We start from the raw sequence: 25,916 nt of genomic DNA, 5'->3' as shown, positions 1-25,916 counted from the left end.
CGTTCCATGCTTCCGTTCCGCACCATTCCGCATGTCCGGATTTGCGGACCCATTAAAGTGAATGGGTCCGCATCCGTAATGCGGAATGCACACGGAACGGTGCCCGTGTATTGCGGATCCGCAAATGCAGTCCGAAATACGGCCACGGAGCGCACACGTTTGTGTGCAATAAGCCTTATACTGATGACCTATCCTGAAGATGGATCATCAATATCAGGAACCCGGAAAACGCCTTTAACATAACCTTTCAAAAAAATCCCAGAAAATGGCTAACCAGTATGTACAGCAATAGTTTTCTCCTTTTTTCCTTTGTGATGCACATAGGGATAACAACTTTGTGAGAGAGTTTATTGTACTGTATGGTTTTTGTGTCCTGAATAGGGACTTTAGATGTATATTTTAAAAAAAATTATTGACAATATGCTGCACAGCCCTAGAGACCTTTATCAGGTCCTGGACCTGGATATCTATATGGTACCAGCGATCACCATTACAAGGGGAATCCTTGTTTTGAGGGCCAATAAGCTAGATGAAAGCAGATGTATGACCAATGATGATTCCTAAGCAATAGTTTTTGCATACACTGAGAATTAAAGGTGGCGCTATTTGTCACCCCACTGTAGGCGCTACAATTCTACTGGAAGGCTTTTTTTTTACATGTGACTCCAGTGCGGTCATATATCTTCTTAAATGCCCCTGAGGAAAGTGTCCAAAGGGCAGCCTTCTAGAGAAGTTTACATATGGTTGAATGAACACAGTTCTGCTATTGTGACATTTTGAACAAAAAAGAAAAAAAGAGTCTGGGGCGGCTCTGTTGAGGGGTGAGGATGTAAAGCAGAGGAAAGGCGGTGAAACCTTTGTAGCGAGATGTTTTAGAAATGAGTGTTAGACTTGTGCCGGATGATATTGGAAGAAATTTGACGATAAACAGGTTAGAATCTTGCTCCTCCACAGGGAGGTTTGGATTCACACTCGCTTTCTTAGCCCTTTGACTTCATGAAACTTGTCATTTTAATGTATTTATCTGATTGTGTCAGTATCAGCTGATGGTAGGGCCCTATCATAAATCCTAGGTTATCTGTATTCTTGCACTTTTTTCTAATAGGGTCCAGGAGCTTCAAGCTACACATCTTATAGACCCCTATCTACTTCATGGACTGTGTGATTATTTTGTCCTTGTTCTATGTATTTGCTGTATTTATGTCATGTTACAGATGGCTCGTTTTTTGTTTAAATCTACGCCTATTTACTTCTGCATGGGGACAAGTCATGCATGCATGAGAAAGGGAGAGAAGACCCCAAAACGCCATGTCAAGATGCCTAATTCCCCTCCATGTGGAACCTGCATCTATCACTTTGGACTTTCTGTGCACCATGAGTGATTATGTCTTTTTGCTAAAGCTTTTGTATTGCTATTTATGGTGAAGATTTATAATACTATTTGTATGCAGAGGGTCAAACAAAGGGTCGTGGTGTGCTTTTTCTTAGATTTGTTGTACTCCTTGTGTTAATAAATCTCCACCATGCTACAGTACTAAGCTGTTCACCATGATCGTTGTTGTTTTTTTGTAGATTTTTTTATTTTTTGTAGATTTTTAAGCAATGCAGGGCTGGAGCTTTTGAGATGGACAATGCAAACTGTCTACCAACAGATGCACTAAATATGTACAGTACTTTACGTGACTAATTCTTATATTCCCCTCCTGTTGGCTTTTGCATTTTTTGTTAATCAGGGGACGTTTTTTCCTTTTCTCTTAGACCAAATTTCTCTCTTTATCTTAAGGTGTTTTTCTTTGTTCTATAATATTGTCCCGCAGGGGATATATTGATTTTGTGCCTTGACTTCACTGAGCACATTAAAGCAGTTATTATTATCAGCCGGTTATTTGTTACAATGCGGCTTGTTGATTTTTTTTTTCTGTCCATTTAATTACATTCCTTTCAACTAAGTTCTCATTGCAGCTATACATAGTGTTCAGTATTCAGCAGTAAAAATGTATAGTCCAGGAGTTTCCATCTAGCATTAGGTGAAATTCTGCTGTCAATATTGTGGAAAATGAGGCCTGAAATAGCAGAGATCGTGGAAATGCGTGACTACATGTATCCATAAAAAAAGAGAAAGATATTGGGCTATAGAAAATTCACCAGTCATTTGGTAATACTACATAGAGATCTGCTGTATTTAATGGGGGTTTCTAGTTAAAAAATAAATATTTTATATACCCTATTGAGGAGTAGTCAGGGGCAACAAAGAGCGTCTCTCACTCTGGAAGACCAGTCCTGTCCTGCATTACACAGACAATCCACTGATTTGAATAAGAATTGTGTAATGCTTAATCTCCCCTGTGGTGGCGCTGCAGGAAAATTGAACACATACTGCAGGTTTCACCACAGATAACTACTGATTGCTGGGGGTTACCAGTCAGGGATATTATGTGACCAGCACCAGCTTAACTTCAAGGGACCTTTCCAAGAAGTAGGGATTGTCCCTAAATGCTACATGAAATAAATTGTGACTAGAGATGAGCAAATCTCAGAAAATTCGATTCAGGAACAAATCTATTCTACCCAAATTGAAAGTGCTACAATTTGCATATGATACTCTGATGTGTCCTAGGACTCATATTTTTATTCTCTAGTATCTAATTTATCCTTTATTTATTTATTTTTCCTCTCTTTTCTCTCCACAAAAGTCCCCAAAATTGAATCACCAAAAATTTGGATTCAGATGCAACTCAAATTTAAAAAAAAATTCGGGTCAAATCCGACTAGTTTAGAATTGATTTGCTCATCTATTATTGACCACTAATTTTATTTAATCAGAAATACACGTAAAGAATGGTAGATCTGTATGAGCTTAATATTCTAAAAGCCTGCATTGTGCTTTTTTCATTAACTATGACAACACGTAGGAATATGTTTATGTAATCACTGTTATTACAGGTAAAGAATAGAAGAAAAAAATACAGTAAGTGTTCCCATTATAGTATGAGTCATTTCCCCAGTACAGCACCACCTGTGCATTTACCCAGTGGTTCACTGCTAAAGGGGTTAATGATTTAATTTTTTGCACTTTTTTCCCCTAAGGCTGTATATGGGGTTAAGGGGCTAATTGGACAGCCCTTAGATTCAGTTGCAAGGGGTGGGCTGGCCCCATCCTCCTTAACTTGGGCCATATGTGGGTAGTCTGTGGTTAGAAGTCGGTGACTGATGAGGTGGAGAGAAGCAACACTAGCAATTTGAGAAATCTAGCAGCCAGCGAACTGATGGAAGAGACAAAAGCAGATACTAGCCTCTGGAGATTGAACAAGAGAATAGAAAAAGAGAGAACATTTGCACCCCTTAGGTCGAATTGAAAAGATTGCACAGCTTAACTGGAAAGGGACTCAGAGGGATAGACCACTATACTGCCTATCTCCTATATGCAGCCTTGGAGACACTATTTGATGCCAAATTTTTACCAAAACCGGCCTTATTATAAATCTGAACCGTCAACTGGAACTGCCACAGTATTGCTTTGCCTTGTACACCCTGCCTAGCACTCCACACCCCACTGACACCAAGGGCACCCCCCCCCACCAGGCAGGAGACCTCACACAAGCACCACCACTCTCATCCTCTCCCCTCCCCTGTGGACTGCCGCGCACCATACCTCTAGTGGCCATGTTTTGATGGAAAATAAAGTATAGAATGATATTCAAAAACCAAAATAGGCCAAAGCTATAAATTGCCTACACTCAGTATCAGACTGGGGTTCCTTGGGGGAAACATTCCCTCCATCTATACAGAATGTGAGCACATCTACTTTCAATTTCATCAATATCATGGTTGTCACCATTGCACACACAGGACACATCATCAATGCGATCTAATTATTTGTAAATCAATTATTTGTGATATGATTGGATCCAAAGTCAGCTCCAAACGAGGTTGTCTTCTGCTGGCCACCTACTGCATTAGAGCCTGGGCTAACAGAAGGGTCCTCTGGTATTGCAATGGCCAGGTCCAACCCTGTCTACTCTGTTTGTGCTGACTAGTATTCTTCAGTAGGATTATAGAGAGGATATACAGAGAAATATCTGCTCCCATGATCACTACTAATATCTCTCATTCTTGGAGCCTCCAGAAACATAGTTGACATTAGTAGCTGTTTTTATAAGATGCACTTTCATAAGCCAATGATATGCGTATCATGACAGAAGGATGTCAGGTCGGCAGTGGATTCCCTCTTACCGGTTGTTGAGCAGACTCAGTAGCTCCCCCGCATGGTAAAGGTCATTCTTTGTTACTCGGCTGAAGCGGAACTCATTGAGGTTACAGAAGGTTATAGCTGGAAAGGTCATCCTGGCAGCAGCAATCTCGTCCAGTTTGGTGACATGTGGATAATCAAAGTAATAGATGATCCTCTCAGTACACACAAACAGCAAAAGGGACATAGAGCCCAGGAAACATAAAATCCAGATCATCCGCCGACATGAAAAACGCTCATAGGAAAAGATGTGGGCAAGGCCATGAAGGGTTGAGCCACTGGCAAAGGCCTGAAGTGTCACTGGCTGGGGGCTACCCAGCTCCTCTGGTTCCTTCACATCCATGCGGGCACTGGAAGAACAAGAATAACATAAGATGAGATTTATCTTATGGACAAACTTGTGGCAATAGCAGAAAACAGAAAAGACCAAATTCACGCCTAGCCTCCTCTTATAATTTTATGTTTTTACCATCTATTCCTCTTTTTTAGATAACATTAATAGAGGGCAAAGCGATGAGTTAAAGATTAAATTACTACCAACCAGTGTCATCTAGTTTTCTAGTCAACCAGTGTCATTTAGTCTTACCCTACTATACAAATAATGCAATTATCCACCTTGCTCTCCTTTACCGCCAGCCTATACACCATTCAACATGAATTCATAGTTACATATAAATATAATTTATTGAAAAGTTGAGTAACTTTGCATGTTACATTCTGTAGCCTGAGTTACAGCCTGTATTACAGACTAGAGCTGAATTCACAATCTTTTGCCTTCAGAGCACATCTCTCCAACATTCCTGGTCATTCTGACTAATTTTTGGAGCGCTGTAAGGTCATTTGATACAGGAAAAGCGGTCCCACTGCATAACAGGAGCGTAGATCAGCTGTTAGAATGTGTCGATCAAGATGCTACTGCTGCTAAGGACCACCGGCAGAATTGTGACTGCAGCTCTAGACTGTAAGGCAGGCTGTACGAGCAAAGTAATGGCATGAATTAACAAGGTTACTCTTTTGGTAGATTTTATCTATGTATTAACATAAGAACACAAACCTTAAAATATACATCCCTTGATAGAAACATGCACAATGCCATCCAACACAATATAGTAATATCATCAACTGTACGCAATCCTAGCTGGAGATATATGAGCTCTAACGTGAAAAATAACAGCTCATCCCAAACTTAGCTTCATTACGAGTCTCGCGTCTAAAGCCAAACTATCACAGTGTTACCGTAAATTTGTACATAGGCAAATTCTCTGACGTTAATGTGACATTCTCATCAATTACTAGCTGCATCTCCCTCCAGAAGCAACAGGTGGTATGGTTACATATGACCCAGATGCCAGAGGATGCCTTGAGTAGGCAAATCATGTCTGGGTGTCAGGTCTCCGACCGCCCTGTGTCTCTAATGCTACACTGCCACCCTGGAAACTATATGGAGTCGGAAACAGGCAGCTACATACATTATTATGAAGTAGTACTGCAGGGTAGGGTACCCGGACCTGAACCCGGACTTTTTCACTGAAGTTCGGGTGATTTTATTACTTTCCGTTATAACATGGTTATAACGGAAAATAATAGCATTCTTAGGATAGAATGCCAAATAAAATGGTCATTGTGGGGTTAAAAATAATAAAAAAACTCACCTCATCCACTTGATCGCGCAGCTGGTATCCTCTTCTTTCTTCAGGACCTGCAATGACGTCACGGCAATCACCACGTGGTGAGCGCGGTGACGTCATCACAGGTCCTTTTACAGGTCCTGCAGAAAGAAGAAAGAAGAGGATACCGGCTGCGCGATCAAGTGGATGAGGTGAGTTTTTTTTTATTATTTTTAACCCCTCAATGGTCATTTTATTTAGCATTCTTTCTTAAGAATGCTATTATTTTCCATTATAACCATGTTATAACAAAAAATAATAAAGTGAAGTTCAGGTCCCCATGGACCTTAATAGGGTAGGGGTTAGGCTTCGGTGTTCGGGTCCCGAACCCGAACTTTGACCTGAAGTTCGGCCGAACCCAGCAAACCTGAACTTCATCGGGTACGCTCATCCCTACTGCAGGGTATTGGGATTTAGCTCCCATTCAACAGACTGTGCGCCGAGCTGAAGTACTCCGGTATCGGAAACTACACAGTGTATGGAGCTGTCTGCCTCCACTCCACACACTCTAGAGTTGCCCAAAACAGCTGATTGTTTGGGGTGCTGGGAATCAGACCCTTACCAATTTTATGTTGATGGCCTATCCAGAGGATAGGTTACCGATATTTGTAGGACAATCCCTTTAAACTTTAGGCTATCATAAGTAATAGGTCTAAGTAAAAGCCTTTACCATCCACAAGGGTCATGTTTGTTCCTTTTGTTGACTATCATAAATTTGGCAAATCGTATACCCGTCTAGTCTTAAAGGGAATGTGTCATCAAAAAAAGGCCCATTATTTAAGTCATGTTTTTATTTTAACATATTTTTTAAAAAAATTGGATGATGTTACTTTTAGTTTTCCGTGTCAATATCTATATTTAAACCCATAAAATCCTGCAGTTTTCGTACTGGCCGCTAAGCCAAATAATAGGCGCCACTTCTTTGTCTATACAGATCACTTTGCTGCAGTTATCTGCTTATCTGTCATTCTAATCCTGCCTGTAATGATAACACCTATGTATTTAGATAGGACAGGATCCACCATTGTCAAAGCTTATCTATTCTTTCCTTGTGCACAGGTCACAGAGCATGCCTAATTTAGTAATGCTTTCTAAAAGCTGTTAAGAAGAGCTCGGGCAAGAAGGTCGTCTCCATGATCAGAAAAAAAAAAAAAAAAGATTAGAAAAAAGGAGATGTGCTGCTATCTGGTTTAACCAGCAGATACAATTTTGGGTGACACATTTACTTTAAATTGTATAAATTTAAGCTTGTAATAACTCTCCCCTATAGGGTTAAATGGAATCCATTCACAGAACAACCATGTAATATATGATTGCATTGAATCCAACACAGCGGGAGCCTCTCTTCCCAGTGACTATCCATCCTGGCTGATAGGGGGGTCCCCCAGTGTAGGCAATCCCCCTCAATGAAGTTGATCTGCCCTAACTGGGGGTTTATAAACGTGGTTTAGATGTCTAGAGGTCAGCATGCTGGGAGTTGTAGTTTCCAACAGCTGGAGTGCCGTAGGTTGCTGATCCCTTGTCTAGATAGTAAGTATATTGGGGAATACTAACAAGAAGAGGTATACTAAGATCCATTTAAGCTACATGGAAAAAAGAGAATTTTAGCCACAATTTGCTGTTTTTTTTTAGTCTTCGCTCATTTCTTTTTCCTCATCTACGTGTAACCCATTGTTATTCATGGCGGCAAGATACTAAAATGAGAATCCTTAATAATAAATAACCTATAATAATATACAGTAATGGGAACCCAGCAACAAATGAACACTTTTCACTGACAACTGCTAATGCAAAATAGCCTCCAAGACGACATCATCAACAAGGAGATGAGGAGAAGAGATGGAGATTGCATCTTCCCTCGGCCTCGTGAGTCAGATTATAAATGCAGGTCTGTGTGTATCTCTAGGGAAACGTCGGGGGTATAGTGAATACTTCATATAATGTACATATCTGCCAGGGAGTCTCAGTAAAAGACTCTGTGAGCTGAACAGGAATAAATAAGGTGGCCATAGAAGATCATTTTGGCCATGTCTAGCTGAATGTTTCACAACTGAATGATAAGGAGAGATATAATAATAATAATAATAATAATAATAATAATAATAATAATAATGTGTAACATATCCTAAAAAAATCACCAAATTGGAAAGTGTAAAGAAATCATGCATGATGTGACCTGAAGCTCTGCCCACAACTTCAGGCCCTCTTACGTCATGCCTCCCAATCATTCCAGATCCAGCCGGTTAGTTGCAAATTTTGACATCTGTCCCGTGGACCCAGGCTGGCTGCCACATGTTCCAACTGTATGTCCCTTCTCAGTTGAATACAATGGTGAAGCAGGGAGCCGTCAGCATCTTGCTCCACCATTTCCCTACTGTTGGTGGTTCGCTGCAGGCTGGTGTGATACAGGGATGTCTGAGTGACAGATAGACCAGAGGAGATCTTCTCTGCACCGATCGTCATGGGAACGTGGGATAGGTGGGTATTCAAACTAATGGGGTGTCACTGTGTATGGGGACACTTATGGGGGCCTCATACAGTGTGGGAGGTACTTATCAGGGCCTAATAATGTGTGTGCGGTGCTTATTGGGGTCTCATACTGTGTGTGGGGTACTTATCAGGGCCTAATACTGTGTGTAAGGTACTTATTGGGGTCTCATACTCTGTGTGGGGGTACTTATCAGGGCCTAATACTGTGTGTGAGGTACTGATTGGGGTCTCATACTGTGTGTGGGGTACTTATCAGGGCCTAATACTATGTGTAAGGTACTTATTGGGGTCTCATACTCTGTGTGGGGGTACTTATCAGGGCCTCATACTGTGTGTGCGGTGCTTATTGGGGTCTCATACTGTGTGTGGGGTACTTATTAGGGCCTAATTCTGTGTGTATGGTACTTATTGGGGTTTCATACTGTGTAGGGCGTTTATTGGGGTCTCATACTGTGTGTGGGGGTACTTATCAGGGCCTAATACTGTGTGTGCGGTGCTTATTGGGGTCTCATACTGTGTGTGGGGTACTTATTAGGGCCTAATACTGTGTGTGTGGTACTGATTGGGGTCTCATACTGTGTGGGGGTACTTATCAGGGCCTAATACTGTGTGTGAGGTACTGATTGGGGTCTCATACTGTGTGTGGGGTACTTATTAGGGCCTAATACTGTGTGTGTGGTACTTATTGGGGTCTCATACTGTGTGTGTGGGGTACTTATGGGGGCCTAATACTGTGTGTGTCGGGGGGGTACTTATGGGGACCTAATATTATGAGAGGAGTACTTATGAGGCCTCATACTGTGTAGGGTTTCATACAGTGTTTGGGATACTTATGGGGGCGTATAACTTTGTGTGGGTCACTTATAGGGGAAACAATCTCTCACTCAGGGCACTTAAAGGGGCCTCATAGAGTATGGGGCAATTATGGGAACTTCAACTTTTTACTGTGAGGGGCACTTAGGGGCATTGCTTTGTGGGGGGCACATAGGGACATTATACTGTATGGGGGCACTAAGAGGGCATAATACTGTGTCAGGGGCACCAAAGGGACATTCTTAAATTGTTGACACACTAAGGGGGTATTCTTACTATGTGTGGGGCACTATTACTGTGTGGGGGCACACAGGGAACTGGATGGGAATGGGCATGTATAGACAAGGATTCGGTGGAGATAGAGGCTTGGCTTGGGGTAAGAAGATATGCAGCACTGCTGATATTGTCCCTTCTTCGGCTTTTCAAAGGTGGGAGGCATGGTCACAAGTGCCGAAAAAAATTACATAGGGGCTTCATAAAGATGGCATTCAGTACGATCCCTTTAGTTTGAATGTTTTTATGTATTTATTACTCATAAATCTGCCCGTCTGCTCCGCTGACATGTCTGACTTAGAAAATGTTTGCATTCACCCTAAAATACCATTTTGGAAGCATCTTAGGCTGTTCCTCATGTCATCCCACCAGGAAATATTTAAGTGCATGGACAACTCTATGTTACCCTTACCTTGTGAATGGGGTGAGTCTGACATTGTCCAGTCAGAGTTGACTATGTTAGACTGTGTGTGGACACACCCTATTGACAAGGGCAATGGTAACGCCCACTTTTCAATGTATTCATTCATTCCCAGGAAGAATTTAGAGAGGCACATCACCAAGAAGAGTTCTAGAAAAACGTTTCAGATTTCTATTTCATGGAACGCAAGTAGTGAGCAATGCAGACTTGTCAGGAGAGGTGACAGCTCCTCTTTAACATTTTGCTTCAATTAGAAAATGTTCACATTTGCATTGATAGGAATCTCTCAGATGTAAGCCTACCGTGGAGAAGATAATGATGATGATGGTTAGGCCAAGAGTAACAGATCCAAAATGTATTTGGAGTGATGATTTTGTCACGATAGAAACGCTTATTATCACACATTGCCATCTATATGAGAAGTGGAGCTGGACGTATCCTGACATTGCTCAGTAAATGCTATTGGCAAAAAATATTCATTTCCAAGGTGGAGATACAGGGAGTGCAGAATTATTAGGCAAGTTGTATTTTTGAGGATTAATTTTATTATTGAACAACAACCATGTTCTCAATGAACCCAAAAAACTCATTAATATCAAAGCTGAATATTTTTGGAAGTAGTTTTTAGTTTGTTTTTAGTTTTAGCTATTTTAGGGGGATATCTGTGTGTGCAGGTGACTATTACTGTGCATAATTATTAGGCAACTTAACAAAAAACAAATATATACCCATTTCAATTATTTATTTTTACCAGTGAAACCAATATAACATCTCAACATTCACAAATATACATTTCTGACATTCAAAAACAAAACAAAAACAAATCAGTGACCAATATAGCCACCTTTCTTTGCAAGGACACTCAAAAGCCTGCCATCCATGGATTCTGTCAGTGTTTTGATCTGTTCACCATCAACATTGCGTGCAGCAGCAACCACAGCCTCCCAGACACTGTTCAGAGAGGTGTACTGTTTTCCCTCCTTGTAAATCTCACATTTGATGATGGACCACAGGTTCTCAATGGAGTTCAGATCAGGTGAACAAGGAGGCCATGTCATTAGATTTTCTTCTTTTATACCCTTTCTTGCCAGCCACGCTGTGGAGTACTTGGACGCGTGTGATGGAGCATTGTCCTGCATGAAAATCATGTTATTCTTGAAGGATGCAGACTTCTTCCTGTACCATAGAAACATAGAATGTGTCGGCAGATAAGAACCATTTGGCCATCTAGTCTGCCCAATACCACTGCTTGAAGAAGGTGTCTTCCAGAAACTGGCAGTAGGACTGGGAGTTGAGTTTGACTCCATCCTCAACCCGAAAAGGCCCCACACCTCCACCTTGCTGGCGTCTGAGTCGGACTGGAGCTCTCTGCCCTTTACCAATCCAGCCACGGGCCCATCCATCTGGCCCATCAAGACTCACTCTCATTTCATCAGTCTATAAAACCTTAGAAAAATCAGTCTTGAGATATTTCTTGGCCCAGTCTTGACGTTTCAGCTTGTGTGTCTTGTTCAGTGGTGGTCGTCTTTCAGCCTTTCTTACCTTGGCCATGTCTCTGAGTATTGCACACCTTGTGCTTTTGGGCACTCCAGTGATGTTGCAGCTCTGAAATATGGCCAAACTGGTGGCAAGTGGCATCTTGGCAGATGCACGCTTGACTTTTCTCAGTTCATGGGCAGTTATTTTGCGCCTTGGTTTTTCCACACGCTTCTTGCGACCCTGTTGACTATTTTGAATGAAACGCTTGATTGTTCGATGATCACGCTTCAGAAGCTTTGCAATTTTAAGAGTGCTGCATCCCTCTGCAAGATATCTCACTATTTTTGACTTTTCTGAGCCTGTCAAGTCCTTCTTTTGACCCATTTTGCCAAAGGAAAGGAAGTTGCCTAATAATTATGCACACCTAATATAGGGTGTTGATGTCATTAGACCACACCCCTTCTCATTACAGAGATGCACATCACCTAATATGCTTAATTGGTAGTAGGCTTTCGAGCTTATACAGCTTGGAGTAAGACAACATGCATAAAGAGGATGATGTGGTCAAAATACTCATTTGCCTAATAATTCTGCACGCAGTGTATTTATGTGATGGCCCAGAGAAGCTTTAAGGGCATTACTCTGTCCTCCTTCTCCTTGACCTGTCCTCTACCTTTGACACTGTTGACCACTCCCTTCTGTTGCAAACTCTCTCATCTCTTGGCATCACTGACCTGGCCCTCTCCTGGATCACATCATACCTCTCAGACCGGACGTTTAGCGTCTCCCACTCTCGCACCACCTCCTCGTCTCATTCCCTCTCTGTTGGTGTCCTGCAAGGCTCTGTCCTAGGACCCCTGCTCTTCTCTATCTACACTTTTGGCCTGGGACAGCTCATAGAGTCAGTATCACTCTTATGCTGACGACATCGCCACCTTACTCTCCAGAATCCCACAAATGTCTATCTTCTATATAATCCTTCTTCTCCTTTCGCTTTCTAAAACTTAACATGGATAAAACAGAATTCATCATCTTTCCCCCATCTTGCTCAACTCCCCCAACAGACCTATCTATCACGATCAATGGCTGCACACTCTCCCCAGTCAACCAAGTCTGCTGCCTAGGAGTGACCATGGATTCTGCCCTCTCCTTCTGACCGCACATCCAAGCCCTTTCCACCACCTGCTGCCTCCAACTCAAAAATATCTCCCACATCCGCGCTTTCCTTAACTTTGAATCTGCGAAAATGCTTGTACATGCCCTCATCATCTCCCACCTAGACTACTGCAACATCCTCCTCTGTGGCCTTCCATCTAGCACTCTCGCTCCCCTCCAATCTATCCTCACCTCTGCTATTCGACTAATCCACCTCTCCCCTCTTTTCTCCTCTGCCTCTCCCCTCTGCCAATCCCTTCACTGGCTCCCCATTGCTCACCGAATTCACTTCAAAGTACTAACAAATACATACAAGGCCATCCACAACCTGTCCCCTCCCTACATCTCTGAGCTACTTTCCTGATACATCCCCACACGTACTCTCCAATCCTCACAAGACCTCTTTCTCTCCTCTTCTCTTATCACCTCTTCCCACAATCGCCTCCAAGATTTCTCCCGTGCATCCCCCACACTCTGGAACTCGCTACCCCAACATATCAGACTCTCACCTACAGTGGAATCCTTTGAAAGAAACCTGAAAACCCACCTCTTCAGACAAGCCTACAACCAGTGACCCTGCTGACTCTATACCGCCACAACCAACTTCACCCGCACCTACTGTGTCCTTCTCCCATACCTTGTAGATTGTAAGCCCTCGCGAGCAGGGCCCTCTCTCCTTCTGCACCAGTTTGCAAGTCGTCTTGTTTATGATTAGTGCAATTGTATGTATTATGTATGTATACCCCTTTTCATATGTACAGCGCTATGGAATGAATGGCGCTTTAATAATAAATAATAATAATAATAATCTGTCTGCAGATTTGTACCTATGACACTGGCTGACCTGTTACATGTGCGCTTGGCAGCTGAAGACATCTGTGTTGGTTCCATGTTCATGTGTGCCTGCATTGCTGAGAAAAATTATGTTTTAATATATGCAAATGAGCCTCTAGGAGCAACGGGGGTGTTGTCATTACACCTAGAGGCTTTTCTCTCTACAACTGCCACACTCTCTTCACTTTGATTGACAGGACCAGGTGTTGTGATGTTCTCAATCTCTGGTCCTTTCAATCAAAGTGCAAAGGGTGCAGCAGTTGTAGAGAGAAAAGTCTCTAGGTGTAACGGCAACGCCCCCATTGCTCCTAGAGGCTGATATGCATATATGTAAACATTTTTCTCAGCAGTGCGGGCACATATGAACATGGGACCAACATAGATGCCTTCAGCTACCAAGTGCACATGTAACAGGTCAGCCAGTTTCATAGGTACAAATCTGCTGACAGATGCCATTTAAAGGGGCTTTGCAGATATACTCTAATGCCCCTGCATGCTCGGTAGGACACTTCCTACAGCAACTGATGCCTGATGTCTGATGATTAATGAGTATATATTAAAGGGGTTGTCCCATGAAAAATATTCTGCAGTTTTCAAACCAGCACCTGAATCTGAATACTTTTGTAATTGCATGTAATTTAAAATGTTGTATAGCCTCTGAGCTATTCAATAAAATGTATCTGTATAGCGCCACCTGCTGTTTTTTTTTTTCTTATTTCTTTGTCCGGCTCACTGAGAAGGCTGCACATGCTCAGTTTCATTCTCCAACTGCCTCCTGAGCTGTGATAGGGAGAGCTGAGACACGCCCCCCTGAGCTGTGATAGGGAGAGCATGAACACGCCTCCTGAGCTGTGATAATCAGAGCTGAGACACGCCCCCCTCTAGCTGCAGCAGAAAAGACACACCCCTTGAGCTGTCAGCTTGATATAAATACATTATATGATATATATAGCAGAACAATGAATGGGGAGATCTCTGGATCCATGTGAGGTACAGGGCTGGTTCTGGCTTTGTCATGTACTATATGATGGTTGATTTTCATTTTTTACATTAGTCATGGGATAACCCCTTTAATTAGAAAAGGCCTAGGATACGATACCCAGACTTTTGCCTTGCGAAGAGTGAAATGGCGACTCTAGTCTCCACACCTAATGTCAGATCCTCTGGGGAGGGACTGTGCAGCCCCTTTAAAAAGGACCTGTCATCTCTCCTGACATGTCTGTATCAGTAATTAATTAATATAAGCATCTATTCTTATGGCTCTACGTTGTGCCATTTCTCTATTCCTACTAAAAGTTTTTGAATGAATTGTCAGCAGTTTGCTATAAAGGTGCAATTTGGTGTTACAAGTGGGGGGTGTCTCTGAACAGTCTGACGCTATCCAATGAATGCTGTTGGTGTCAGACTATTCAGCAACCCCCCGCCTTTCCCAAATAGTAGCACACATTTATTTTAGACTGTTGACAATTCATTCATAAACTTCTAGGAGGAATAATAGAAGAAGAATGCTCCAGAATGGTTATTACATGGGGGAAGGCAGGTAGTTCCTAAAACGGACATGTCAGGAGAAGTGACCGGTCTTCTTTAATCCACCTCATATAGAGATGAGAAGGCTTCTATGGATTTCTAGGTGTTGTACGGTTGGATACCTCATTGTGCTCCTGGGAGTTTCCAAGCACCTGTTTTATGCTTGAAGGGATTTTCCAGTTTCAGCAAATACAGCTTAATCATTGTATAATGCATGCATCATTAAATGGGAGTGGTTGTCCTCTCACTGTTTACTTCTAGAAGATGAAAATCTGTCCTGATCATGTGGACAGGTCATTACACGAGAGAATGCTGATAAATCTACTCTAAGCTGAAGTTAGGATTTGTATCAGAGGGACCTGAATATGATAACTACAAAATGCTGTGGACCCGTATTGGACATTTGTGCGCCTGAGATTTTACAGAGGCAAACAGAAAAAAATCATTGCGGCTTGTTCACTAAACAACAATACCATATTAAAGGGTTTGTCCCATGAAAAATATTTCAGTTTTCAAACCTTGAATCGAAATACTTTTGTAATTGCATGTATTTAAAAATGTATTCTAGGTACTGAGTTATTCACTGAAATATATCTGTATAGCGCCACCTGCTGTTTGCTCTTTTTATATTGTCTTTGACCTGCTGAGACAGAAGCACATGCTCAGTTCCATCCTTAAACTACCACCAGCTTCAGTAGAGAGGACACGCCCCTTTGAAAGGACACGCCCCCTAAGCAGACAGCTTGAAAAAAATCTAGCAGAACAATTGGGGCAATGAATGGGGAGATCTCTGGATCTATTTGAGTTACATGGCTGGTTGTAGGCTTGTTAGAAGGAGGTTGCCATGTACCAGATTATGTCCGATTTTCATTTTTTACATTATTCATGTGATAATACCTTTAACCCCTTCCCGACCTCCCACTGTAAATTTAAGGTGAAAGGTATTTAAATATGTCGCCCGTGACCGACTGCAGCTGACGCTATAGCCACTGGGTGCCTGCTGTTTTAAACTCCTGGGAGTGCAACGGCTCCCTCTAGTGGGGATTGAGGGAGCTGGATAGTGTGTGCGGTAGTCTGAATGATCTGAGGCTGTCACAGATGCAGTAGGTTCCTATGAAGACCCTGCTAATGCATTGGAGACTATGAGAGAAACAATCTAACGATTGCTTGTTCAAGTTCCCTAGGTGAACTATTTAAAAGTGTAAAAGAAAGAAAAAAAGTTTTTAAAAATATTTAAAAAAAAAATATATAAAAATTTAAATCAACCCCCTTTCCCCAAAATAAAAATAAACGATTCCTAGGCATTGCTGCATGTGAAAAAGGGCCCTACTATCAATATATAAAAAATATCCCATACAGAGAATGGTGTCATGGAAAAAACATCAAAATTGCCAATTCACCTATTATTTTGTCACTTTATCTCCCCGAAATTTTTTTATAAAAAGTGATCAAAAAGTCTTACACACTCCAACATGGCATCAATCAAAACTATGGATCGTTCTACAAAAAATGACCCAGCTAACTAGACATAAAAATAAAAAAAGTTATGGGGGTCTTAATATGGTGAAACACATTGATCTCATGCATGGGGGAGACTATCAAAAAGTGAAGTTCATGGGGATCGAGGTTGTTTCCCCATTAAAGAGAGGAGGTGACTGGGAGAAGAGAATTTTGCAGAGGGAGACCTGGTGGATATTTGAATTGAAAACGACCTAACCAAGGGGTCTTAATGAACAACTATTTAGGTTCCACCAAGGTCTCCCTCTGTGTATATCCTCTCTGCCTTCTGTGGACATGCTAAAGTTGGAGGATACATTACCTAAAATAAGCCCCCATCTTGTTGGTTTCGCCGAATTGATTTATTGTAACCTTTTTTGAATCTCCTTTAAGGGTTAATTTTATTTCTTCCAGACCCTGTTGATCATTTCAATCCTGGCCAGTTTAAGCCCTGTTTAGACGAGGCAGAGTTACTACACTGTGCCGTAGTCCCTATTAGATAAACTAGCGCTATTAATGCTTTAGCGCAGCCTTCTTGGGAGTGATGGGGATGCTTGTTGCCTGATTGACATCCCTACTTCCATCATACAACGCCTCTCAGTGTCGTCATTTAGTGGGTGTGCTTGCTATCCTATTAAAGGATTGCAAGCAGGTTTCTTGAGAAACAATATATATCAGAAATTTGAATAACTTCATGTGTTGAACAAGCTTTAGATCCTTTGACTTCTTCTCAGATGTTACTGAGGGTCCGACACTCCTACCAATAAATATGAGAAAGGGGCTGCTACTCTCTAACATGTATCTTGTCTCTTTGGATTCCACTAACTTTACCCAGACATTTCCATGAGGGTGGCTGCTCACTAATGTCCCAATGAATTCATTTGCTTAGTAGGGTTAACGTGATCAGATGCTCCTCACAAAACCAGAAGACCATCATATCAGCAATGAATGGTGTTGTCAGATTATGGACAGAGATGGTTAACAGTGCACCCACACATTAACCTGCATGGCCTTTCTATGCAGCAGCAAAGTCAGTGATGGTATGAGCTTACATTTAGGCCAGAGTGGAGGGTATGACTGCAGGATCAGGGAATGTTTGTAGTCTGTTACCACGGAAACACATAAGAGCTGTAGACACAAAAATCTAATGGGGTCATTTATCAATCTGGTGTAAAGTAGAACTGGCTTAGTTGCCCATAACAATCAATCAGGTTCCTCCTTTCATTTTCCAAAGCAGCTGTCCAAAATGAAAGGTGGAATCTGATTGGTTGCTATGGGCAACTAAGCCAGTTCTACTTTACACCAGTTTGATAAATGACCCCCATAGGAGTTTTAATCAAGGTATTTGGAAAGTCCATTTATGTTTCTTTATGCTCTAAAAAAAATAGCTTTTTATGTCTCCAAAGGGAGGTCAATTTCATTTTTATCTCTCAGTACAAAAATCGCTCAAAAATCAATGGGCATACGCATCGAGAAACATGAAAATCTCTTCATTATTGCTCCAGTCAAGCAAGCTGATTTTCATCCCCACATGCTGAGATTTCAATGTGATCTTAAGAAGTAGCAACTCCACTGTAGTCTGGAATGATGCAGCAGAGCTGGGCAGGAGGAGACGTGTCTGCTGGGGCTTCCCTCTGGCTTCTGCCCGGCTTGGCCTGATTGGTGTATCTCCCTATGTACAAATAATGGGAGATCTGTCAACCAGAGAACCAGCGCCTGGTAATGAGGGGGCAGCCGGCAGTCACACTGTGGTGATGGCAGCACGGCTCTGCTGACAGGTTCTCTACCCGGCCATTGGACTGTACTGCTCTGTACACCGGAAGCAGAACTGTGCATCCTCTCTATGTGATATTCATCCTGTAGCATAGTCTTAGGCTACTTTCACACTAGTGTTATTCTTTTCCGGCATAGAGTTCCGTCACAGGGGCTCTATACCGGAAAAGAACTGATCAGGCATATCCCCATGCATTCTGAATGGAGAGCAATCTGTTCAGGATGCATCAGGATGTCTTCAGTTCAGTCGTTTTGACTGATCAGGACGGAGATAATACTGCAGTATGCTACGGTTTTATCTCCGGCCAAAAAAACGGAACACTTGCCTGAATGCCGGATCCGGCACATTTTTTCATAGGAATCTATTAGTGCCGGATCCGGCATTCAAAATACCGGAATGCCGGATCTGTCCTTCCAGTCTGCGCATGCGCAGACCGAAAAAAAGGTGAAAAAAAAAGTGCCGGATCCGTTTTTTCCGGAGGACACCGGAAAGACGGATCCGGTATTGCAATGCATTTTTCAGACTGATCGGGCATTTTTCAGACTGATCAGGCATTTTTCAGACTGATCAGGATCCTGATCAGTCTTACAAATGCCATCAGTTGGCATACGGAACTGCTTGCCGGATGATCACTCTGCCGCAAGTGTGAAAGTAGCCTTATATAGTTAGTGTAGTGATTCTTCTATCTATCTATCTATCTATCTATCTATCTACCTATCTTCTATCTATCTATCTATCTATCTATCTATCTATCTATCTATCTCTATCTCTATCTATCTATCTATCTATCTATCTATCTATCTATCTATCTATCTATCTCCTATCTATCTATATCTATCTATCTATCTATCTATCTATCTATCTATCTATCTATCTATTTATCTATCTCCTTCTATCTATATCTATCTATCTATCTATCTATCTATCTATCTATCTATCTATCTATCTATCTATCTATCTATCATATATCTTCTATCTATCTATTTATCTATCTATCTATCTATCTATCTATCTATCTATCTATCATATATCTTCTATCTATCTATCTATCTATCTATCTATCTATCTATCTATCTATCTATCTACCTATCTTCTATCTATCTATCTATCTATCTATCTATATCTATCTATCTATCTATCTATCTATCTATCTATCTATCTATCTATCTATCTATTCATTTATGTCATATCTATCCATCTCAAATTTCTCTATTCATAATATCTATCTACCTCCTACCTATCTATCTATCTATCTATCTATCTATCTATCTATCTATCTATCTATCTATCTACATATCTACACTCACCTAAAGAATTATTAGGAACATCATACTAATACGGTGTTGGACCCCCTTTTGCCTTCAGAACTGCCTTAATTCTACGTGGCATTGATTCAACAAGGTGCTGATAGCATTCTTTAGAAATGTTGGCCTATATTGATAGGATAGTATCTTGCAGTTGATGGAGATTTGAGGGATGCACATCCAGGGCACGAAGCTCCCGTTCCACCACATCCCAAAGATGCTCTATTGGGTTGAGATCTGGTGACTGTGGGGGCCATTTTAGTACAGTGAACTCATTGTCATGTTCAAGAAACCAATTTGAAATGATTCGAGCTTTGTGACATGGTGCATTATCCTGCTGGAAGTAACCATCAGAGGATAGGTACATGGTGGTCATGAAGGGATGGACATGGTCAGAAACAATGCTCAGGTAGCCCGTGGCATTTAAACGATTCCCAATTGGCACTATGGGGCCTAAAGTGTGCCCAGAAAACATCCCCCACACCATTACACCACCACCACCAGCCTGCACAGTGGTAACAAGGCATGATGGATACATGTTCTCATTCTGTTTACGCCAAATTCGGACTCTACCATTTGAATGTCTCAACAGAAATCGAGACTCCTCAGACCAGGCAACATTTTTCCAGTCTTCAACAGTCCAATTTTGGTGAGCTCGTGCAAATTGTAGCCTCTTTTTCCTATTTGTAGTGGAGATGAGTGGTACCCGGTGGGGTCTTCTGCTGTTGTAGCCCATCCGCCTCAAGGTTGTGCGTGTTGTGGCTTCACAAATGCTTTGCTGCATACCTCGGTTGTAACGAGTAGTTATTTCAGTCAACGTTGCTCTTCTATCAGCTTGAATCAGTCGGCCCATTCTCCTCTGACCTCTAGCATCCACAAGGCATTTTTGCCCACAGGACTGCCGCATACTGGAGGTTTTTCCCTTTTCACACCATTCTTTGTAAACCCTAGAAATGGTTGTGCGTGAAAATCCCAGTAACTGAGCAGATTGTGAAATACTCAGACCGGCCCGTCTGGCACCAACAACCATGCCACGCTCAAAATTGCTTAAATCACCTTTCTTTCCCATTCTGACATTCAGTTTGGAGTTCAGGAGATTGTCTTGACCAGGACCAACCCCCTAAATGCATTGAAGCAACTGCCATGTGATTGGTTGACTAGATAATTGCATTAATGAGAAATAGAACAGGTGTTCCTAATAATTCTTTAGGTGAGTGTATATCTATCTGTCTGTCTGTCTGTCTATCTATCATCTATCTATCTATCTATCTATCTATCTATCTATCTATCTATCTATCTATCTATCTATCTATATCTACCTCCTATCTATCTATCTTACCTACCTTATTTCATATGCAGGTAATGCACACAGAGTAATTTCCGTTCATTGCGGCCCCATTGAAGTCAATGGTTCTACATACGGGTCACAAAAAAAATAAAAAAAAGGAACGCATATGGAAATAAATGTGTTTGTGTGCACAAGCCCTTAGACTGCAATCTTTTATGAGAAGGCTGATTTCTCCCTCTAGTTGTATTGTCGGCAGCTCTGCAGCCGGTTGCGATGTACTTACTGCTGCTTCCATCTCTCTGTGCTCCCTAAAAAGTAATATAAAAGGGACAAGTGAAGTTCACATGTTCTGAACTCATCTGCTGCCCACTCATCCAGGCAGGGGCCCACACTGTTAGAAGGCACATGGCGGGTGCCCACGTTGTCGGCATTGCAAAACCAAACCTGATCACTGCCTACACAAAAAGTCATTGTCTTGGCATTTTATCTGGAAATGACAAGTCCACCCTAGCTGTAAGTAACATTAGTAGTAGCTACAGATGTAGCAATTGCAATTTGATACTTGATAAAGGGGTTGTCTCACTTCAGCAAGAGGCAATTATCATGTAGAGAAAGTGAATACAAGCCACTTACTAATGTATTGTTATTATCCATATTGCCTCCTTTGCTGGTGGATTCATTTTTCTATATACACATTATACACTGCTCGTTTCCATGGTTACAGACCACCCTGCAATCCATCAGTGGTGGTCGTGCTTGCACAAAATAGGAACCAGCACTGGCCTCTTTTTTGGCCAAGACCGTGGTAGTGCATATAGTCCATAACTTTTTTCTTTAGTGTGCAAGCATGGCCACTGCAGCGGGATTACAGGGTGGTCGTAACCATGGATACAGCAGGGTATAATGTGATGGAAAAATGAATCCAGCCAGCAAAGGAAGCAATATGGACAATCACAATACATTAGTAAGTGCCTTGTATTAACTTTCTCTACATGATAAATGCCAATTGCTGAAGTGACACAACCTCTTTAAAGATGTTTTCCAGCTTTTTCCATTTGAAGCCGAGCCAGCTGTACCATAAAAGACATGCTCCCCAACTTTCTTCCAGGTGGACAGGTTGGCGTGCACTGCTGCAGCCAAGGACTGGCCTCAGTAGTGCTGTGTCCCCAAGTGACACGTCACTGCTGCGCCACGCAATTTGCGGACTGCACATGGCCGCAACCATAATAGAAAATGCCTATTCTTGTCCACGATTGCGGACAAGAATAGGATAAGCTCTGTCTTTTCCACGGATTGGAACTACGGATCTAACTACAGTGTGCTGTCCGCATCTTTTTCCAGTGAAATGAATGGGTCCGCTCATTCATACGGCCGTCTGAATGAGCCCTGAGGGTGCCAGTACACGCTACTGCATGTGAATTACTGCTAATTGCCTGGCTGCACCTGTACAAGAAACCTAAACTACACCAAGTACAGGTGCAGCTGGGAAATTAGCAGGATAGGTGATCAATGTCTGATCGGTGAGGGCCACGGTCAGTGACATCACTTTGATTGGTCATTTGGCCTCAGCCGTATATAAGTGAATGGGCCTGAGCTGTAATACCAAGCACAGCCACTATACAATGTGCAGCGCTGTGCTCACCAGAGTGCAGTGCCTCCTCAAACAGCTGATCGGCGGGGGTCATGGGTGTTGGACCCACGCCAATCTGATATCCTGAGGATAGGTTATCAAGACATACCTTTTAATTGTCGATTTCAATTTGAATGAAACTGTGTATTTATTGCGTAGTGTCACATAAACATGTGCTATTATTTATTTATTTTATGCACTTATATAGCGCTAATATATTAGGTCCCCATAAGGTTCCCATCAGTATGTCTTTGGAGTGTGGGAGGAAATCGGAGAACCCGGAGGAAACCCACGCAAACACGGGGCAGAACATACAAACTCCATTCAGATGTTGCCCTTGATCGGATTTAAACCGAGGACCCCAGCGTTGCAACTGGCACCAGTGCTAGCCACTGCTGCCCTACATCTGTATAAGCGACATTAGTAGTAACTATAAGTAAGGGGAGTAGTAACAGCTGTAGTAACGATGAGAACATTTCTTGAAATTTGATTCGGTTGGACAATTCGCTTTGGGTCTGAATAAATTTAAACCGAATTGAAAGTTCTCCAGTTCCCCTAAAACGCTGCAGATGACGCTCTGGGGTCTCCAACTCATTTCAAGCTCTTGTATGCCAAGACAGCATTAGTAATCTTAAAGTGACAGTGGCATATATATAGCTATGGGTAAACGCACGACTGCTGGTGGTAACAGACTGTTCAAAAACAAACTGCACTGTAGGATTTTTTACAAGCATGGCTAGAAATTTTTGGGGTTTTGGCCGGCAAATGCCTACTGGGTGTATACACACACCGCCTGGGGTCATGTGATCCTTCTTCAGCTTTTCTGTCTGCCATTTTGAGAAATTTGCCCAAATTTTGGATTTGACCTGATCTTTTGGAAAATTCCGGTTGCATTGGATGCATTAAGAAGCGATGTCCTCACCTCTAGCTGTAAATAATACTAACAAAAAAGGAGCCTGGAGTATAAAGACTAATCTATAGAGAGATGAAAAGATTGTGTAAGAACTGATGACTAAGCGGCCGACATATTGACCATTGTGGTCTGAGGGAGACTCATTCACTGGTATACGGTATGGTACATAAGAGGCTGCTCACCTCTCGTTTTCATTAAGATTGCATTGACTCCTATGGCTTGATGTACCATAGACTACGGCCAAACGTATCGCAATAGTGCGTGCTTTCCACTATGTTTCTCCTACGCCAATACGTGAAATGTAGACCTTTATAATACCTATCCATACACTTCATTAAAAGCTGTACAGCGCAGAGCACTTTTATCTACAGTCTGGGTCATACATTTCCTCTGGAAGGCATGCTTATGGCTATGGCTAGCACTGCGATTAGGAAATCCAAAAAATAAACCGCAAATCATTTCCCAAATCTCTCCAGCAGCTCACTTCTAGGGTTTACGTTTACAGTCGGCCAACTTTAGGCGCAGGGCTCCTTTAATTGACACTCTTATTTGCCCCCTGTGTTACACCGTAAAACGCCGGCGGGGACGGGTTGGGGGGACTCGCTCTTCATGATCTTCACTAAAGCCCTGTCATCTACCACCCCTGCCCCAGCCTGCCCACACAATATTACATGGACCAGGCTAAAGACTCCCACAGTGCGGGATGAAAGATGGTGACACAATAAGTAGTCCTGGATAAAAGCGGAGTTCAAGATGTGACACCGGGCGGCAATGAAACACCGCAAATTAAGAGCTAGGAGAGGGGAGGAAGCCTAGTTGAGTGAAATGCTATACATGTAGCAGAGCTGGATTCGTACTGTATCTTGTTAGAAGTGTTAAGATAATAAAACTTAACAGCTGTATCTGGTCATATTGTAGTCATATGGAAACCCACAGATAACACACTATAGACCAGATGGCAAACTCAGCTCTGCTAGATAGACAAATCAGTATAACAGAGAGTAATCTATAGTCATTTCATATTATTTTATGATCCATTTCCATTGCGGAATTTATACATCAATACTATAAATAAGTATAATAGTAATTAGAATAAAAGGTAACATCAATACCGTATATACTGTATAACAGGCTATACTTTTTTCGTACACAATAATCTTATATGGGAAAGACGCTGTAAGGTACTAAGGCACAAGACATCTCCAAAATAGTAGAAGAACAGAACATACATAGTGACATAGTAATGGCTAGAAGTGCCTAGTAATGAAGGCAGTGGACGGATACAGAAGAGCCGTCGAGACTGGCACGGCGTGCAGCAGCCTGGGCATCACAGATCTGCCAGGGAGGAAGACAGCACCGATGTGGATGGGACGTCTGCATGTCACCGTCAGCCACTGAAGTTCCCCCTTCTGATTGCACAGGCGCACCTCCCCAAAACCTCCTATCCACATCAAAAAGTCTGAATCACCCCAAAACCGGGAGCCCCCCCACAACTCTCTGCAGGAAATGTATGCATGCAATACAGACGTGCCCAGGACGATGCAGGCAATAGAGACCGTTCTCTACAGATGAAATAGCTAAGTAAAATGAAAGGGACGCCAACTGCCAGCCAGTATCCGAAATGCAGACTCATGGCGAAAAAACCTCCAGATGTCATGAAAACTACTAACACAACTGTACGGACTACTACCTCCAACCTCCCAGCCACCGTGGAGCCGGCTGCATCCCTACAGAATCATGCGATGGCTGCACGTTACCTATGGCTCACTCCCATAGACAGACACGTATGTACGCAGGGTGAGGACTACGGACGATGGGCACACGCTGGGCGATCAATGCTGAACATACATGCATGCATGGCGCGCTAGACATTGGAGAGCAGCACTCACCTGCAGGCAGGGCCAGTCTGATCACACTCTGCACTGAGGAGACGGATCGCAGCACTCCCCCCGCACCGCAGAGACAACACAGGACCCCCACACCTTACCGCAGACTCACACACAACACCCTGCTGCTGCAGGCGCTCTCACACACACGAGCACAAAGAGAGAGAGACAGGCAGCGATGTCCCCGTCAGGCTGTCAGTGACAGTGGGAGCAGAAGAAATGCTCTGTCTCCTCCGCTCTGCCTGTGTAGATATGTCTGTCCCCTCTGTGTGTTGCATACGTCTATCTCCTCATTACTGGGATGTGTGTGTGTGTGTGTGTGTGACCAGCTCCCTTCCCCCAAAACCAGCTGCTTCCCCCCCATAGAAGCAATCGCAAGGACCAATACAGGAGAGGTTAACCCTTTCACTAAGGCAGTCTGATCACACAGCATCAGCTCCGTCATCCATACCCCCTGGTACAGAGACCTGCACACCAGCAGCTCCGTCATCCATACCCCTACACAGAGACCTGCCCAGCAACACTTCAGTCATTCACGCTGCAAAGAAGCCACTTCTGCCATTCATACTTCCATAGGATGGCTGGGTTTACCCGTGTACGTGTTTTTGTAGAAGGCGACCGGTGACAAAAAGGCAACACGATCAGATCAGACCAAAATATTTGACTTTTTTCAGAACGTGTCCATTGAGGTTCCAGCTGTTGGTATAACGGTGTTA

General features: G+C 42.6%; 1 protein-coding gene across 1 annotated transcript in view; it reads right to left on the bottom strand.

The window, feature by feature from the left end:
• Positions 1-25,305, bottom strand: part of ASIC1 (acid sensing ion channel subunit 1) — a 395,233-nt gene extending 369,928 nt beyond the window's left edge. Inside the window, exons 1-2 of the mRNA XM_040426001.1 lie at positions 25,204-25,305; positions 4,234-4,599 (exon numbers count right to left, since the gene is read on the bottom strand). Coding sequence (XP_040281935.1) covers positions 4,234-4,592 — 359 coding nt within the window. The 5' untranslated portion in view covers positions 4,593-4,599; positions 25,204-25,305. The remainder of the gene's footprint in view (positions 1-4,233; positions 4,600-25,203) is intronic.
• Between the last annotated feature and the right edge of the window lie 611 nt (positions 25,306-25,916).

Source organism: Bufo bufo, chromosome 3 (genome assembly GCF_905171765.1).
Source record: "Bufo bufo chromosome 3, aBufBuf1.1, whole genome shotgun sequence".
Taxonomy (NCBI): Eukaryota; Metazoa; Chordata; class Amphibia; order Anura; family Bufonidae; genus Bufo; species Bufo bufo.
Note: the sequence above shows the minus strand (reverse complement) of the source record. Positions and strands in the feature narration are given on the sequence as shown.